This window comes from Lissotriton vulgaris, chromosome 1_1, assembly GCF_964263255.1.
Source record: "Lissotriton vulgaris chromosome 1_1, aLisVul1.2, whole genome shotgun sequence".
NCBI lineage: Eukaryota > Metazoa > Chordata > Amphibia > Caudata > Salamandridae > Lissotriton > Lissotriton vulgaris.
In genome coordinates this window covers 2,081,207,810-2,081,227,977 of record NC_141685.1, presented here as the reverse complement: position 1 = coordinate 2,081,227,977, position 20,168 = coordinate 2,081,207,810, and the positions used below count along the sequence as shown (strand labels likewise).

Here is a 20,168-nt window from a genome sequence, read left to right as displayed (position 1 = left end):
GTAAACATAGATAGAGGAATATGCCTCAGGGGATGGTTTTTGTGCAGGAATGTGCGCTTTCCTGCACAAAAACAAAACAATCCTGCATGCAATGGAGGCACCCTTGCACCATGGTGCAAGGGTGCCTGTGTTGGCGTAAGGCAGTCCATTGTGTGTCAGCACTGTGGAAAGGAAAAGAATGTGCCGTATTGTAATAAATACAGCTCATTCCTGCCCTTTCCCTGTAACGCAGTACAGCAAGGTGTCTTTCTGCACTGCATTAGTGTTTCATAAATATGCCCCTTAGAGTGTGGCTAAGCCTTTCCCTAAACACAATTTTATTATGGAATTGTCAGTGTGCACTGACATGGCCAGGTGAATCACTGCACTGTGTTGCTGTTATATTTGAAGGTATTTGAGAGGCACGTTGCCTTTTCAAATACATTCAAATGCAAGTTGGCTTATCAAATGCAATCAAGGCATGTTGGCTTATCAAATGCTGTATTCCTCCTTCACATCTGAAAGAGTACCTGTGTGTGGTATTGAGGTGTGTGGTGTTGAGGTTGAGTGAACTGCCCTTTGCTTCTCTGGGCTTAGGACAAGTCTTCACTCATTGGTTATTGCCATAAGTTGTCCTGTGTTGCATCCCCTGAAATAGCCTAACCTATATGTCATCAATGTTCACTTCATTATAATATGGCAGGAAATTGCCACAGCCAATTGTATTCCTGGGATATCTTTCATCCTTCATTTCACAAGTTGACAAACAGTATTCTTCCTCTGAGCACCCTTCTCATTATATTCACCTTCTCTTAACATCTCATCCCTTCCCTTTTGGCAGAATGACACCCTTTAGCATACCCGTGAAGCATAAGAGGCATATTTAGTATTTCTTCATGCAGTGCACTGCAGCAGCCACAAATGCACCACTATGCTACCTGAAAAGGAGAGAGGAGGAGAGCACCCTATTTACTAAACTAAGGCACTCTCCTCCCCTCTCACTAGCTCCGACGCTGAAAGCAGCTGCCATGTGACTGTACCACAGAGACACCCTTGCGCCATGGTGCAAGGGTGTCTCTGAGTCTAGCATAGGTTTTGTTCTGGAAGGAACCCTTCCAGTGCAAAATACTATGCACAGATTCATTTTAATCATTTTCCCACGTTCTATGTGTGCTGTAAAGTGCAGCACGCATGCAAAGGCAGAAAAGGAAGGAGAAGTGAAAGCATTTCTCCTTCCATGCACCTACTTGGAAAGGGCGCAGTTTTCTCACGCTGAACCCAATCTACTTTATTTAGTAAATTGGGTTTAGCGTGAGAAACCTTGGGTGGTTGCATGGGAACCACCCTTGGTGTGCCCCCATGGCACAAAGTAATGTGTTGCTTTACATTACATTTCCATTATTTTCAGTGCTAAACAAGTTTAGCTCTGGAAAGTAAATTGGGAAAAAAAGATTTTGCGCCCATTAGCGTCACTTTTGTGATGCAAACAGTGCAAAATCTTAGTAAATGTCCCTCTAAATGTGTTTTCCTGAATGGGTTAGAAAGCGTTGGGACACCAACATCACTTCGCTGCACTCATTGGACCCTAACTGATTAGGAACTTTTCAAGAGCATTTTTTCAAGGGAGTGCATTACCTTTCGTAGTAGCTGGGGAAAAAGTCCCCCAAATTAAAACAAGTTTCATTTTACTCTCATTACATATCTAAAGCAATGCTTTATCCAAAGAAAGACAAGGTCTAGTTAAGAATAAAAACTGGGAATGCAAAACTGGGACATGGGGCTTATGCTTTTTTCCAGACATCCCTTGAACACAAGTCAACCTATTCCACGCCACATTTCAGTGGAGAGAAAACAAAGGAAATTAACAATTATTTACTGCCAGATTGATGAGTATATCCTTCCTTAAATAAACTATAATGATGGATTTATGTCATAAGGATTTATTTAGTGCTTAGTCACAAATGTTATTGGTGCTGTTGAAGGAAACAACATAAACAATCAACAAAAAAAGGGTCATAGCTCCGGGGTAGGGGATGTTTCACACCCCTAATGAATGGAGTCTGGTGTGTGTAGTTGGGTCCAGGGTCCTCCAGTCGGGCTAGCCATGTCTGTGGTTGGGTTTCCACTCAGATTACCAGCAGCCATGATAGCACAGACACGTCTCTATAAAACTTTGCAGACCTTGGATACACCCACCCCCCCTTTTCCCTATCTCACAAAACGAACCAGGAATAAAGAAGGGGCTGGATGACTTATGCGGTGCATAGAAGCCTTTTACATTTAATACTATTTTATCCATTTTGCTGTTTCAATAGCGGTGATTGTTGGGAAATATCTGTTTTACACCCCCTGAATGTAACTGACTAAGCTACGCCCCTGCCATTAAAACATTAAAGTGGTCACACTTCTAGATACTCAAAGGCGCAAGAAATGAATTGACATTATGTGTGACTAACTATTTGTGTTCATGCTACAGGTGACACGGAATGTGATGACTGCAGTGATAAGTGTACCACCAGGAGATATTTACAACTTCACAGTCACTGCCTGTACTGAGAAAAATATCAACACATCCATGCCGCGTCTTGTAAAACTGGGTAAGAAGAATGTTTTGATTGACTGCTTGGGGGGTTATCCATGACACACTAGCTCAATATTATATGGACTTTGTCTCACTGTTACCTATGTTGTTCTCAGAACGGTAAGCACTGCTTTGTATTGTAGTTTTGCTCTGCATTATTGCAAAATGATGCTTTGCACTGTGGCTGTTGTGTTTTGCTTTAATGTTTTGTTGTGTTGTGCCATGCTACATTTAAATTGTGTTATGTTGCTTTGTGTATGTTATTGTGTTATGTTCAGATATTTACTTTAAAGATGCCAACAAATGCAACTGCTTTTCCAGACAAACGCAGATCATGCCTTCAGAATTCCCATGACAAGCAACTATTTACCACTGTCTAAGGTGGTAAAATAGGGTATACAACTGTTACAACGAAGTTTTTACCACGCACTACCATTACAACGCAGGCATTACCACGCATACCATTACAACGCATTGCGCTGGAGGGCGCTCTAGGATAGGAATAAGTATAATTTTATATCCAACACCTTCCCTAGTGTCCACGGGGACTGGAGTTGGAATATAAAATTATACTTACCACTATCCAGCACCTCTAAGCGCTATGCGTTGTATCGGTATGCGTTGTAAATACCGCGTTGTAATGGTATGCGTAGTAAAAGTATGCGTTGTAACGTCATACATCCGTAAAATAGTGCTGTTTTAACTGTTTAAGACATCAGTCAGCCCAAAACTGTGACAAAAATGATGTCTTTCTTTAGTTGCTTAAGCCCTCTGCCTCAACTCAGTCAAAAAGGAGAAAGGGTTAAATGGCCAGAAGCAGCTTTGGCAGTGATGGTGAAACAATTGCACACTGAGTGATTTGGAGTGCAAGCACACCATATGATAACCCAAATCTTAGGCCTTTCCATCCCATCTTAAGAGAGAGGCAAGACTACAGTGAGACTTGTGGAGGTTGACTGAAGGCCGCATTCTCACCAACTTGCTTTTAAGCTTGTATTGAGAGGAATGAATGAGACTTGCTAGTTGACCAATGCAGGGTCCTCCGCAGCCCAGGAGTGTGCAAATGAATACACTGCACACAGAGCTCTGGATTGTACATCTATATTCCTCGCATATACTCACACACTGTTCTCTGATTATGTCATAACCATTATTAACCACATCTTTAGACCTCCTAACCAGTTACGTACTTCCTATGTTGAGTCCACCCAAAACTGCAGGGGGCCTAGCCCACATCGACGACACTTCAACCATTGCACAACTTTAATTTGCCTGCATGTGAATTACAAATGGATAGGATGACACAAACTCTCAGGAGTTATTGGTAGATGAGTGGTTAGTAATCAAGTGACACATCAGTGTGAGTGATGTCCTAAAATGTTTATTTAGCTATGAATATTTAGGAGTTCTATTATCCCACCTCTGGTCTCTTAATAAAAATGTGTCCTAAAATGTTTCTAATTTCAAAGAGGATCCAAAAATGAGGCAGAGGACTGAAGTGGTGGGTTTGGTCTCTTAGCACCCTAATAGCAAGATATTGGTTCCGGGCCTTCCCTTGAGTTGAAGTATACAACCCTCAGTGTAGAATCCTGAGAAAAGTATACAAAGATTCTATCAGCACAATCTTTTCACATTTAGTGAAACATGTTCTACCTTGGCAACTTCTACCACAAATCTTACTGCAATCTTTAAAATTTTCTGTAGATTACAGTAATTTCTTTGGGGTACAAATGACAAGACTACTTTAATAACTGAGAAGCAAATTGCTCAGATTTTTGTATTTAATGCATTTCCCCTTTCCTCCAAAAAGGATTTAGTTTGACAAAGTTTGGATATAGTAAGGACTTAGTAAGTCATTAGTCGAAAATGATATCTACTATCTTCACTTTCTTCATTATTGGTACTCTAGTATTTCCTATTTGAGTGTGAGTTTATGGCTTCCTAATTTCTTATAAGAGGTTCTTGAACTGATTTAGCACCTGTTCAGTTGGGCTGGCATTTTGAGACATAGAACTCTGGTGTGAGAAATTGCATTGTGGGCTGACTGGCAATAGCCTGTGCTTAATCCTGGGAAGCATGAAACGCAAATCAGTCTGGCTTAATTTAGAAGTGTATGTGTAACCTTTTAGTGCAGCACACATACAGTAAAAACACAAAACAATTTAGAAAAATAGAGTACATTTTAATACATTGTTTGATACCAAAATGGAAAAATCCTATCATTAGAACAGAGTTAAGGATTATGAACTTTTTTTAGTAAAAACTAGCACCTAAAAGTTCAAAGTGCCAACTGTGGACATCTAGTCATGCAAGACAGAGTCAAGTTGAAAAATATGGCCAACCATGACGGATGGATACAAGAAGTGGATTGAGCCCGGTCAGCACTTACATTTGTACTTAGAAATATTTTTGAGAAAAAATGTTCAGAGAAGGTAAAGTTCAGCAGGAAGTGTCCGAGTAGATAGCGTTGTCACTGGATAGCATTGGGTCGAAGCCGCAATGAAGATTTCTATCTTCGGACCTAGTCTCTGAAATGGAAATCGAAAACTTCAGCGGGATGAGGCAGAGGGCGGAGGACAGTTTAATGACACCGGATACATCTTTGGCAAAGGACTGCTGAAACAGATTTGCTGCTGCGGAGAGGAAGAAGCTGCAAAATCAATTGGGCCAGTTATGCACCTCTGTGAGAAGCGACATGGTGGGTCTTGGTCTCCTCCTGGTTCTCAGATCATGCTTTTAGCCCGAAAAATCCCAAGTCCGCACTTTTGGATTCCAAGGGGCCAGGACTGGAGGGGCACCACTTAGGAGTCACTCAGCTGGGTCCAGGCATGGTTTTCAAGATGGAAGACGCCTTTTGTGTCCCTGTGGCTCTATCACCTATAGCGGAGCATAAAAGGATCCCGGTTTCTGCCGAATGGTGTGAGGAGCTCTCTTCCTTCTTTATTAATAAAATCAGGCTTATTGAAGAGGGATTAGCTATGAGTAATGCTGCCTCACACCTCCCGGAGCTGGCATCTGGCGCCCCTGCTAGTAGCTGCCTTGCCAAATTCACTATGGTGGATCAATTGGACATCCTAACACTTCTTAAATCTTTAAAATCAGGCTCCCCCTCGGATCCTTGCCCGGCAAGGGTTATGGCGGGAGTAGCAGACTGTGTAGGCTCTGAGGTCACTACTTTGATCAATTGGTCTTTACAATCGGCAGTGGTACCTAAGCAGTGGAAGCAAGCCAAACTCTTGCCTCTCCTGAAGAAACCTTCGGCAGACCCCGCTACTGCAGCCAACTACCGCCCCATCTCCTTGCTCCCGGCACTGGCGAAAGTCTGCGAAAAGGTTGTTTTTCGGCAGCTGAACGCCTTTGTGGAGGAGTCTGGTGCGCTTCATCCAGCCCAGTCGGGCTTTAGGGCATCCTTCAGCACTGAGACAGCTTTGGTGGAGGTGGTGGAAGCCATTAGGGAGTGCACGGACAAGGGTGGCAGAGCGGCGCTAATTTTATTGGACCTCTCTGCCGCCTTTGATACGGTTCCTCACCAACTCCTCCTGGCTCGCCTCACTGAGATTGGCATCACTGGGTCTGTGTGGTCCTGGCTGGAATCTTTTCTGGACTCCCGCTATCAGCAAGTCTGGATGCCCCCGTACTCTTCCTCGGCCAGGCTTGTTCAGACCGGGGTCCCACAGGGCTCTACATTGAGCCCACTTCTTTTTAACATCTATATGACCCCACTGATCTACCTGGCCGAGGAGCTGGGTGCAAAAATGATGGCCTACGCTGATGACACCCAGCTCCTGTTTACATGGGGCAACTCGACATTAGAAACTGATGTAGCACAAAAATGCCTGGCAGCCGTTTTCACCTGGTTAGCTCATGCCAAACTCAAATGCAATGAGGGAAAATCAGAGATTTTACTATACGGTCAATTTCCAAGCCAATTCACTAAACTAATTTGGCCCCCTGATTTTCCCCGTCCCCTCTCTGAAGGTGGCCCAGCCAAGAACCTGGGTATATGGTTCAACGAAGATTTGAGGTTCGCAGAGCAGATCAAGCGATTGACGGGTGCCTGCTTCGGGACCCTCAGATCTCTGAGTAGATTCTTTCCTCTCTTACCCCAGCCAGCTAAAGAAACGGTCGCTAGGGCCTTCATATTGTCCCGCCTGGATTATGCCAACGCTTTGTATCTGGGTTCCCCTTCCTTTCTGGTAAATAAACTTCAGCTTATCCAGAATACGGCCGCGAGACTCCTGCTGGGTATCTCTAGACGAAACAGCATAAGACATCAATTGGCTACACTTCACTGGCTGCCGGTGGCCCAAAGAGTCCAATTCAAGGCTCTGGTACTCACGCATCGAGCCCTTCATGATACTGGTCCTGCCTACCTCAGGAAAAGAGTGACTTTCCATGTCCCAAGTCGCCACCTTAGGTCGGCTTCCCAACGACGGATGGTAGTTCCCCGCTTTCGGCGAACCAGATTGGGCGGTCAATCCTTTTCGGTCAAAGCCGCTGCCCTCTGGAATTCCCTCCCATTCACTCTCAGGGACACCAGAGACCTTGGCTGCTTTAAGAAGCTCTTTAAGACCCATCTTTTTAATATAGCCTATTAAAGTTGTTTTGTTCTGCTGTTCAGCTCTCGACTTCTCTGTGGTTATGCCTCGCGCCAGGATACTCATGAGTAATTGTGCGCGCAATAAATATCCATATAACATAACATAACATAACATCAGGAGGCCAGCAAACTAGCCTTAGTAAGTCACACTGGCGGTCCTTGTACCCAGGCAGAGGGAGGTAGAGTAGCTGGATTACAGGGCAACAATCAAGCAGGTCAGCAGTCCAGTACAGTGTAGTCCTTCCAGCTGCACAACAGTCCTACTTCCTGGCAGAGTATCCACAGTTTAAGAAGTGTACAGAAGAGTTGGTGTCTAAGGTCCTACTTTCATACCCAAGTGTCCTGGTTCTGGAAGGTGGGACCAGCTTCTAGACTGTGTGCCTAATTCACAATTGGCCTCTGCTGTGGCGGCGGAAGTCTCTCAGTTGAAGTAGGGTCCCGCACACGTTGCGGGACCTCCTCAATGGAAAACTGCTACGGAGGCCATTTGTGAATTAGGCCCAGTGTCTTTGAAGTGACTCCAAGCCAGTTGCAGTGACAATGTGAGGTTGTTAGGCCTGTTGTATGAAAGTAGAGCACAGGCTATTCAGTTACAGGTCGGGATGTGCTTGGCTCCACTCCCCACCATCCGGCCAGCAGATGGCCCACTCAGGCACACCTAATCTCTTTGTTGTGTGACTGTCTGGGAAGAATTCTCAAATTCTGTCAGTTGCACGCAGTCTTGTGACCCAGGCCAGGCTACAGGCACAAAAGGGCTAAGGATAGACAAATGTCAACTTTCTAAAAGGGGCATTTTTTAAATGGTAATCAAATGCCCATCTTTATTGTTAAAAAGGGTTTATCATTACAATTTCATTGACCCCCAAAAAGTATATAACTACCTACTCCCAATTGAAAAATACAGCTTATTAAATGTAGTAAGGAACCCCAATGTTATACTATGGGAGAGATAGGCCACACAGTCGTGAAAAACCAATCTGGAAATTTTTCACTATCATGACATGCAAAACCTAAAAATACATGGCCAACCTTTTAATTACATGGCACCACGTTCTGTGGACTATGTAGGGAATACCTTAGGGTGATATATGTGATAAAAGGGGAGTTTAAGGCTTGGCAATTGATTTTAATGCCAAGTCGACATGTCAGTTTAAAACTGTATTTAGGCTGCAGTGGCAGACCAGGGTTATGTTTTGAAGTGCTACTTAAATGAGCGGCACAATATGTGCTGCATAGCAGCCCCACTAGTAGCATTACATTTACAGTCCTATGGCCAACGAAAGTAGGCTCAGCAAAAATGGAGGAGGTGAGCCAAGTGTTTGGGAAAAGTTAACCCTAAGGTTGACAGGCCTAACGTCTGGCCTATCTAAACTTTGATTGCCTGAAATTGTTCATAACTGTATGTGAATTAGTGCTAACTTGGAAGAGCAGCTGACTGTCATAAATGTAGGTGGAAAATCCTACAAATTCAAGGCAAGTGAGCACCGTTAGGGACATGCTGGAAGCACTTAAACAGAATTGTTCAGTTTATGAAGACAGAATTGAGATCTTCATCGTTTTTGGGATCAACATGGAAAAACGTTTGATAAGTTCTGTTGAGAATCTCCTCTACTTTTTCCCATCACCAGTCATGGCTCAACAATTATGTATATGTTGTACTAGTGGAACCAAAGTGCCATTCATACTGGTAGAATAAGCTTATCAATTCTGGTGGTGTAAGGTGTTGTGGCCAGCTCCTGTTAGACCAGGGTACCAGACTGGAACCCCAGGATGCCAGAAAATGGTTGGGCACAAGCTACGAAATCTAATCAGTACAGAAACCAACAAGAGAACAAGTACAAACACTCAGAGACAATGAAGGGAAACAAGCGAAAGCCCTATGGGACTGGAAAAGGAGAAAACATCAAAGATGCTCTGATGGATGAACTGATTTGAACCAATGCAAGCAAAGAACCATAGCAAGTAAACCATTGATTCTATTTTTGTATCTAGGGTGCTCTTTTCCTACCTGATAGAGTTTGCCCCAAAATGGAATTTGCACAGTGATTGCAATTCCTTGATTGCTTTGTTTGTGTGTGGAGAAAACACTGGAGGTATAAGTGCTCTATACAATTATTTAGTTAATACTAATGACAAAGGGCAAATAATCAAATTGAGAATTTAATGCAAATATGTTAAGGTTCTGTAGGGAAACGTTTAGGCTCTGTCTTGATGACACAAACCCAGATTCAGATATTTTAAGCGCTTATAATTTCATTTGTGAGTATGTCAAGAAGGCCCACACACACTCAGTACTTATAGGCCCTGTAGGTGGCTTGATAGAAAATTGTACAGGGGCAAAGAGAGAGTTGCTGTCCTCTCTTATATGTACCAGAAGAGATAGGAATGAAATTAAAAGGTGCAGATCAGCCTGTAAATCAGCAGTTGCAACTAGGACACTGCAACTTAACGAGTACCTAGTAGAGGCCTATGAGAAGCTAGTGTATCCAAAGATAGCACCAGGTTTTGAGGGATCATTAACCACCCCTTCCTCAAAGAACAGCAGCTCTCAGACCAGGGGGTTTGCACAGGTTTCAATAAACCACTTTCAGGCTCTTTATGAATGTGACGCTTTAGCATCTGGCCCCATCCCCACCCCAGTTTCTGATACATTTATTCTTCAGTGGTCAGAAGTCAAAGAGACCGTACTGGCACTCACTCAGGGCAAGGCTCCTGGCATTAATGGTGGGCCGGGAGACCTGCTGAAATCGTTGGTGGCTCTATGGGCCCCTGTTTTAACACTACACATAAAAGCGGCCATCAGAGGTCTGCACCTAGGGGCCTATAAGCATTCTGTAATAATCCCTATTTTTAAAACTGGGGACAGGCAGAACCCTGCATGTTGTAGACCAATATCATTAATTGATATTGAGGTGCAGATAATAGGGAGAGTCTTTCCACTGGGCCAATGAGAAAGAGATCCTCTCTGACTTGCAATATGGTTTTAGATTAGGGCATGGTACAGTTGAACAAAATCTATATCTGAACCTGTTAACCCATAAGTGCCCAAGGGTTATGGGAGGGCTCGGTCCATCTAACCTTCATGGATCTCAGCACAGCCTTTGACGGTGTCAATAGAGACAAGCTGTGGGCTGAACTGGGGTTCCTGAGGGTGGACCCCACTTTCATTACTTTTATGAGAGAATTATGCAGAGATCTCACAGGGGTGTTTAGATTTGGCCAAGATGAGGAATGTACTCAGCCCAAGGGTGTTTGTCATGCCTGTGTTCTTGCCCCCTCTCAATTGTTATGTATATTAATCATCTAGAGGAGGTCTTAATTGAAATTGAAGCTGACGTCCCTAAAGCAGGGGTCAGAGCCATATCAGTTTTATTATATGCCGACAATGTGGTTTTAATTGACCGTACAGCATGGAGCCTGCAACGTCTGCTAGGTGCATTTGTTGATTTCATGTGTAGCTTGGACCTATCTGCAAATTGAAAAAAAACTGCATTCTGTGGTGGTGGATCCCAGGAATGCCAAATGTCGTAACCCCTCAGCTAAGGGTCAGATTTCATCCTTGGTGGATAATTTCCCCTACCTGGATTTGCTCCTCAATTTGGGCCTCAGCTGGAAATCTCTTTTATCTAAAAATGGAGGGGCCTTCCAAAGTGCAATTTCCGAGCTTAAAGATTTTACAAGCCGCATTGGGCATAAGTCTCCAAAATTATTACTTGATGTCTATAGGGCCAAATGTGTTCAGATGGCCACCTTTGGCAGCACAATTTGGGGTTATACCAATACTGCCTGTATTCAGGTGATGGAGAACAAATCCCTGTGAAAGTTACTAGCCATTGGTCAAGGAATCCCTACCAAGTTTGGTATGCCACATATTGCAGATTTTATCCAGGTTTGCCCTCTCCTAATGTGGTGTTTAGTTTAGTATAAGGAGGATTTGCATTTTAAAAGGAATATACTGCAGGATTATTTGCATTTAGACAATGTAGTCATATTCCATGGTTACAATAGCTAATAAAATCGTTTAACACCATTGCTGCTGATGGTATTCTCCTCCAGTGCTGACCATCATCGATTCCCATTGTTCATGACGAGCTCAGCTCGTCATGAGCATCGAAGGGGTTAAGGAATTAGGAAGCCATGGTCTATATTCTAACCCTAGAGGAATAACCAAAAAGCATCTTGCAGACTTTTTTCCAAAGGGTGGCTACTGAAAGGGAGAACTCTGCCTTGGCAAAACAGACTGTCCGGAAGTACTCCCTGTTTACATCCGTTAGTGGGTTAGAGCCCTATCTCCTCTTGAATATGTCTAATAGGCAACAACGCCTTCTAAAATTTTTAAGGCAAGATATCTTTCACCATCTTTTGTTCCAGAGGGGACCTGTTATAAATCGCCCAATCTGCATATTTGAAGTTGCAGTAATATTTTGATCTGTGACTCCATGCATATTGCACTTGTATGTCCTACCTATATAAGTATATCAGCCTCTGTTCGTTTCGGCGCACTTTAGGCAAATCAGACCAGCATATCTTTATTTACATCTGGTAAGGACACCAAAAGTATGTTTTTTTGTTTCTTGTTTTCTGTTCTGGTGTCCTCTCAATTACCCAGTAGGTCTACAATGTAGGGTTTTAATTACCGTTGGGGTAATGCAGGTCCTCTTAACCACGTTTTTAAAACAGTTTTAGATCAATTAATATTTGATGTAATTTATCTGAGGTCTTATTATGTGTTGTTGCTGCTATACACGGAGCTGTCTATTTTTAAATCTACTGTTGCATGTGCTGTACACTTATGATTTTACCATATAATCGAAAACATTTGAATGAAATAGTAGTGTTATAGAATTCACGGACTTGGAACATTTGTAGCATGTGTGTATTATAACTTCAACATTTTTATTCCCGTATATTTATGACTTTAGTGAAATCCCCTTTGCAGTGCAGGATAGTGTCTGATTTTTCTAAACCTAATGCCCCCTCCCACGTTCCCTGACACCTGCAAAAGCAACAAATTTAACTAAAGTTCTGAGTAGGATGCTCCTAGCATGTCAAAATGCTGCCACATTGTGTGGCGTGTCTATGTTCACGCCACACAATTTATCATCATTATTCGACTTTCGAACATCTTACAAAACAAAGGGGCATATATACAAGCCCCTATCGATACAGGAAGGTCACTTTTAATGACGTTCCTGTGGCAATATGTGGTTCACCTTATTTACAAGGCAGCATTAAGCCACCTAACGAGGCTTAACGCTGCCTTGTGAACAGCCGTGGCCCGTGGAGGGAGTTCCGTGGGGCAGAAAGGCGGGGCGGGGGAGGGGCTAGGTGGGAGGTGCTAAACACCAGAATATAGATAAACAATGTAATAAGTAAAATGAATTTCGTAGCGCGCCCTGCATCTCAAAATGCGATGCAGGGCGCGCTACAAAATTTGTTTTATTTATTAAATTGTTTACTTACCTCACATTATCCATTTTCCGGTGTTTAGCACCCCCCACCCTGCCCCTCCTCTGCCCCGCCTTTCTGCCCCATGGAACTCCCTCCACGGGCCGCGGCTGCTTGTGAATAAGGCCCCCTTTCATGCTACAATCCGCGTGAAAGGGATGGGCAATGGGTGTTATGGTGGGCGTTCCACTGCAACACCCATTGATTTTGATGCTGCCCCATATTTATAAGGGGGCGGCATAAATATGGGTCAGCGCCAAAATAAAAACCAGGGAAAACGTAGCCTTAAACAGGCGCAACAAGAAGAAATGTTTAATTTCTCCTCGTTTTTGCTGTTTAATGTGAGCTGATTAGTGCAGCACACATAGAAAAGCAAAATGTCTTTGGTTGTTTATGTGCAGGAAGGTATCCCTTCCTGCACATAAACAATCAATTACAAAAATTACGTTTTGCAACTTCTATGTGTGCTGCATTAAGCATCACACATAGAAGTTTCAAAACGCAATGTAAAGATTGTTTGTGGACACCTTCCTGCACATAAACAATCTTCCCCTCAACTGAGACACCCTTTCATTATGTTGCAAGGGTGCCTGCGTTGGCGCTAGGCTGATAAATTTAGCACCAGCGCAGGGGGAAATGCAGGGCTACACCATGTTGTTGTAACTATGGTTTCAGATGTTTCCCGCATTTCCGAAGTGGCAGAGCGTGGCATTAAGCCAAGGGGGCTAATACCACGCTCTGCCTCTTCTCTAGTAAATATGCCCTAATTTCCTTTTCTTGTGCTTTGAAATAGCTTCTCATACAGTTGAACAAGAGAGCAAGATCATTTTAGAATCACCTCCTGAGTCACGTCCCATGGGTGGTGCATTGGTATTCCCATGCAACTGTAGGCAAGGATTTACTGCCCAATTCTGTGCATCCTCGAGGCAGGCATAAGGATAAGACATTGTGCATGTGTACTGCATGTACAGCAACTCATACAAACCTGACAACTATGCCTTATGCCAGTTTTTGTCCTGGAAGAACCCCTTCCAGCACAAAACCCATGCTTACACTATATGGCGCAAGGGTGACTTGCAACCAGAAGTGTGCCAGCGCAGGGAGCGAGCAGCACTGCACTACATCTTAGTAAATAGGGAGCTGTTCTGCTCTCTCACGGTCATGCAAAGTAGCACAGCAACTTTTCCTGCTGCCCTGCATTGCGTTACTTCTATGTACGTCTGGGCCTTTATTGCCTTTGTATGATGTGTTTATCAAAGATAGGCAGCTGTACCCGTCAGCTGCAGTTTGACTTCCAGAGGTCATAATCCATTGCTTAACAGCAAATATGTCTCTTCTCTAGAGCCCGCGCCACCAAAATCTCTGTTTGCTGTCAACAAGACCCAGACATCAGTGACCCTGCTGTGGGTAGAAGAGGGAGTGTCTGATTTCTTTGAAGTCTTCTGTTGGCCAGTAGACCCAAGCATGGAACTAGAAGAAAAGGTGAGCTTAATCCCAAGTAGAAAGTTTGAATGTTTTACTTAAAGTCTGTAAAAATGGCTTATTTCCACATTGCGGTTCTTGTGTTGTGCAATGCTTTATAGATTTAAACAACCAATTTGTGTCCATGTTATTATGAGAAACTAGAGTCGCAGATGAGGCCGGGATTGACATTTATCACCGAGTCTCAGAGAGGGGGATTCTATCACTCGATCTTGTATTGGGATTTTCTTTTTTTTTAGAGTTGCACGAGTCACATTTTCCTGAGTCGCACAGCTTCTCTGATTCATATATGCATACCAAATTTTAGCGCCTTTTCCACCCAGCCATTGTCTGCTGTATCATTCACATATTGATCAATCATTGATTGATTGTAACTATCACGTGTAATATCACCCATGCATGATCTATTGGGCATTTCCTTACCACAGCAGGTATTTGTATTTGTGTATGTTCTGCAAGTCAGTATGGAAGTCAAACTCGTTGGAGAGGCTGTCCTTCATGGTTGTTTATAATGTGAGGTAAAAGATTTGAAGGGCTATGACACTGGATATGCCAAGCCCTGATGTTGTAGCACAATAAGCATGGCCGGACTGGCCAGCGGGGCAAGCGGGCAGACCCCTGGGAGGCTGAAGCCCCGTAAGGCCGGTTTTGACATTTGAAGGCCAGTTTCGACTCCACGAGTTGTGGTGCGTGTTACTCAATCCCAGCGGCCTGCATAAAATTCTTAAGCCTATTTTAAAGACTAATGAGTAAAGTAATGGCACCTCAAAGGGGGATTCCATCTCCCAGGAGGCTGTGGGGCTGAGAAGGCAGCCCTTGACACACCTGTTGGCATTGTGCAGCTGCGCTGGAGAAACCTCACAGACTCCCTGACCTAAGCAGGGCATCTTTCTAGCCCACTCAGGCCAACCCCTCGGCTGTTCTGCAGCGTGGGCATTGGACAGGGAGTCTGTCCCAGGCACTGCTGGGACCAGGCCGGAAAAGGAGGGGTGGCACGACGCGACGAGACAAGGCACTGGCGGCGGCCGGAGGTTAAAGATAAGTTTTCTAAAAAAATATACATAGTACTTTGTGTACCTGAGCCCCCCTCCCCCTTGCAGGACAACTCCTGCGTTCCGTACACCAGCCTCACAACCCTTTGTTTATGGCGGCCGCCACTGCCAGTGGAAGACGCCATCTTGGAATGGTGGGGCCCTACAGCTGCGACAATATGTCTGCATAGGATAACCTACATTTTGAGCTGTTTTATAAATATTTTAGCATGCCCAGGAAGCTGTTTATTCTCCCTTTACTGAAATCCCTGAAGTTCATTCAGGCTCGCCCGGCGCTTATGTTCTTGCAGCTACTAACGAACACGTGTGTTTTATTTGCTGTCTCACGTTTTCTACGTGCTACTCTGGGATCAAGGTGCTCCAAACCGGATTAATCTTGCTACTGTTAATGAATTACATACATTTTTAATGTAATGAATTATCAATACTGTTTTTTAATCACTTTTTGTTGTTTTTATAACATTGTGTGTCTATTTTCTCAGTTTTATTGCATTTATGTATTGCGATTTTATGCTCTTTTTATGGTTGTGTTTTTCAACCAAATAAATATTTATATTATGATGTGATGAATGGATTAATGAGAAGAAAGTCTCTCATAATGGTACCAAAATTGTTGTTTTTCTCATCAGGAACACTATTTTTGCACAGGTGCATGCATGATTAGAAGCTATGTAGAAATAGCGCTACGAGATACTGTGCTAATGTAGTGGAATATTTAATCAAATCCCTCTTAGAACAACCAGTAAAACTAGCAAATATAGTTTAAAAATTGAACTGTTATCATGCACCTTTCGGTTTAACTTTTCAAAATTTATCCTATGGAAAATCTTACTGAGCAATCCGTCGGGGTCACTCAGTTGGTGCAAATGGGGGCTGCATTTCAAATTTTTGCGAGGGCTGTTTTAAGTTCCCAGTCCAGGCCCTGACAATAAGAACCATCGCCTCGACAAATACTGAAGCACAGCAGGCTCTGGAGCTGTGTCATGCTGGTACTGGTAGGCTTCTGAGGTGGTTGGATTGGAGACTCTGTTGCTTGGGTAGAGTTGGAGCATGGCAGGCTCCACAGTAGTGTGTGCACGCCTCCATTCACATTGTGTATAATGCAAAAGGAAGTCCTATGGCCCTGCTTCAACTACATGAGTTAAAGGAGGCGGAGGGTTTCACATTTTGTGTTTGAGTCCCAAGAACATCTAAGAGTGGCTGAAAAAGCTCATATAATTGAATTCATAGAGTTATAAACTTAATCGTGGTTTTCTTGTTGAAGCAAGTACATAGGATTTCCTGATTTTTGGTGAATGCATGCTCCTGAATTGAGAACACCATTTGTGGTATGCAAGCGCATGATTTGTAGGTGTCAAAGATGAGAGCTTACGAAGGACTAGGCAACTTTGTCCCAGCCGTTTACAGTCTTCTGTTTAACACCTAAGGGGGCTGGGGGGCCGCGCGACGCGCCCATGCTGGTGAAGGAACCGCTCCGTCATCAGCCTCGGTTGAGCTGTGCTCATGACGGAGCGGCTCCGTCATGGCCCCGCTCGCTCAATAGTACGCACCGCGCAGGTGCAAAATCAGCGCCGCGCAGGCGCGTCGGGCGGGCCATGACGGAACCGCTCCGCCATCAGCACAGCGCTACCGCGGCTGATGACGGAGCGGTTCCGTCATCAGCACGGAAGTGGTTGACACATGGCACAAAGTTTTCATTTTAAAAAGGTATTGTTTGGCGCCTGCTGCATCCACAGCAGTTAAGAGATGGAGGTACTCACTGTTTGTACTATCAGAGCTACGTGCGGCCCCAATAACAATACCTATGGATGTACCACCGACAGCCACCTCGCATTAACCAATGCTTAAGGTAGTCTCTTCCTGTAGCTCCTTTCTTCCCAAGCAATAGAGCTATGCCCGCAGGGTCTGTGCCCCTGCATGCCTCCATCCATAGGCGCACCTTAGGTCAGTAGATCGTCACCTGAGACGCACCTCAGGCCAGTGGACTGCTGGTTTCAGGAACAAGAGATGACACTGGACATGGTGAGTCAGACCCAGCTCCTACCAGTCCATTAATATTTCATGTCATGTTGTGCACATTTTGAGAAGATTATTTTGAGCCGATAGTTTGACCATGTGTTAACGGGGCGGGGGCAATCCATTTACACATCATTTCAAATAGTGTCACTGTTCACAGAAGATGTTAGTTTCCTCTGTCAGCCAAATGTGCGGAGCGGTTCATCATTGGTATTTGAAAACCCAGATGCAAACAAGAATGGCTAAAAGTCCACATGTTTTAGGAAGGGATAATACGAAATAAAAATGTGTTATCTGGCAGTGCTTCAAGCTACACGGTTTTCCACTTTTATGGTGCATGAGTGACCTTGGGATTGGGACGCCTCTTATGACAGCCACATAGTGTAGCTTTCTTACTCCACACACATTAACTCCGTCCCCGGTCCAAATGCAAACCATCACCAAGTGCCACAGCTCAGCCTCACACAGGCCAGCCTCTTCTACGGTGCACATGACGCTCCATGCTGCCAGTACTGTGGAAATGTGACATGCATGTCTGGCACGCCAACCCCTTACTTGCTACACCCAACATATCATGGTAGCTAGGAAGAGCTACCCCATCTGCCCCCACCACAGATCAGGTTTGACCACTCACAACTGAACCCCGCTCAGTAGGAACAGGGTACATGCGTCATTGCCAGGCACCTGTCATGACCCACTCAGGCTTTGTAGGCACCTTTAGAATGCAAACTCCACATTTTTAACACGTTAAAGCAGGGGTCTCCAAACCTGTCCTGGAGGGCCGGATCCTTGCCAGATTTTTTGGATATCCCCATTGAGATACATGTCGATATTTTAAAAATCTGGCATGGATCCGGCCCGCCAGGACCGGTTTGGAGACCCCTGCGTTAAAGGAATGGTATGCTTTGTCCCACTCAAATATCAGTCTATGAAAGGTACTGCACTCGTTATCTATAAACAATGTCTACATTTATGGCCTTTTCATGGCTGCAACTATAAATGTATCTATGCATTCGCTCCTGGTTTACAGGTTTTTACTCTCACAGTTATACAGGCACCCATTCCTCTGCGATGCCTTCACAGTGTGCTGCCTTCTAATGTTGACAATGATTGGAGGGCGGTGCCAGCCAAAGCTGTGGTCATGGGAAAACCACTAAACAAGTATATTTAACTACTGATCCTCTTAAATAATCAAACCGTACACTGCACTCAGCCCCTCCCCCTGCCCTCCACGCCCCCCTCCCACGCGGAAGAAAGTACCTAAAAGGACTATGTTGTTTAGTTGTATTTTCAGCCTTTTTATTTCTCCAACGGGTGTCGAAAATGTACTAGTGGTGAAGGCATGACAATTGAATGCAGAAGCTTAGTCATAAAACATGATCACTCTAATTTCTCCTCCCGGATTTCCTTTGACGTGCAGAGCTCTTCTGCTTAAAAGCAGAAATAAAATCTTCCTGGGATCATATTATTTGAATGTCAGTGGTTTTTAAAAGACACAGTTCATCACTATGAAGGCATTATGTAGAAAGCATCCGTCCAATAAGTGATATTTGTCAGTGACTAAAACCTATATAAAGGTCCCATGCTAGTGGTATAAAATAAAAAATAAAAAAGTCCTTAGCTACAATTCTTTTAACAATCAGTCAATAAACCAAAGTGCTTGACAACAGAAATGAGGTTCTAGTATCACTGCTCTATACCTGTAATAAATTCACAGTTTAAATTCACAGTCAGTATCAAGGCTTTATACCAACATGCCTTGTTTCAGGAGATCGGCATCCCCCTTTCTTGGGGTTTCAATGGAGCGGTCCCCGGTTGGCTGACATCATCATATGACCTTGATCACTACTTGCTTGTAAGTCCCTAGTATATGGTGTAGAAAGTGCTCCCAGGGCCTGAGAATTAAATGCCACTAGTGGAATGTAGCACATATTGTGTCATCCACTACAGTCGCAGGGCAAATATCACTTCAGGCCTACCCTATGTAATCTGACTGCTGCAGTGTAAAATCTGCAGTGCAATCTGTCAAAATGACCCCCTTTGATAAGAGAAAACTACCACGTACTTACATGGAAAGATGGTGAGTACTAATACGTGTATTAGTTTGATAATGAAGGAACGGCACCTCACACCTTTGCCTCTTCTCAACATTCCACACTCAAGTTGAGGCAAGAGCATGGATGCTACATATCTTCCCACTTTAAATGAAACACAACAATAACAAAATAAACATGCATACTGTGGCCAGTACAATAATCACATATCCCCATATCACTATTATGTAAAGTACCAGAGTAATAGAATACATAACAAAAAACAACTAATAATACAACTATGATCGCAAACAAAAAAAATTGATAAAACTTCATAATAAAATGTTAAGTAACCAGATGCATAGCCTGTAGAACTACATTCACTTACTTTCAACATCTTTCATCCACTCTGGACACCTTTTCACTCTCCTGGATTTCCTAACCACCACTTTTAGTTCCTGCCCTTTCCCAGATCCCTACGCTTCTGTTCTGCCTTGCCCAGATGCCTCCACACTTGCTCCTGGCATCAACAAACATTCTGGCAATTTCACAAATTTCTTTATGTTCCACACATTATCATCTGACAGTTCAACAGCAATCCTTCCATTTCTCTCCATACACAATGGACTGGAAAACCTTGGCATCCATTTCCTCTCAAAACGCCCCAACTTGACTCTGACCCAATCTCCTACTCACAGATCAGGTACCACATAAATGTTCTCCCTTAATTTCAACTTTTATCCAAATCTAGCTTATTTCACACTTTGCATCCATTCTGGACTTAACTTAGAATAATACTCTCTTCCCCTCATTAACTTATATGGAGTCTCAATCGTGGCACTGTTGGGGGAAGTTCTGTACGCCCACACCAATTTCTGTCACTGCCCTTCTCCAATCACCACCCTCACCTTACATAAACAGTAAAACTCCCTTCAACACCTTGTTCCATCTTTCCATGACAGTATTCCTGCTTGGAG

General features: G+C 43.8%; 1 protein-coding gene across 6 annotated transcripts in view; it reads left to right on the top strand.

The window, feature by feature from the left end:
- Positions 1-20,168, top strand: part of PTPRO (protein tyrosine phosphatase receptor type O) — a 1,018,456-nt gene that overhangs the window by 718,302 nt on the left and 279,986 nt on the right. For all 6 annotated transcript variants that reach the window (XM_086920999.1, XM_086920983.1, XM_086921017.1 and 3 more), the window contains exons 12-13: positions 2,456-2,576; positions 13,951-14,090. In XM_086920999.1, the coding sequence (XP_086777125.1) occupies positions 2,456-2,576; positions 13,951-14,090 (261 nt within the window). The remainder of the gene's footprint in view (positions 1-2,455; positions 2,577-13,950; positions 14,091-20,168) is intronic.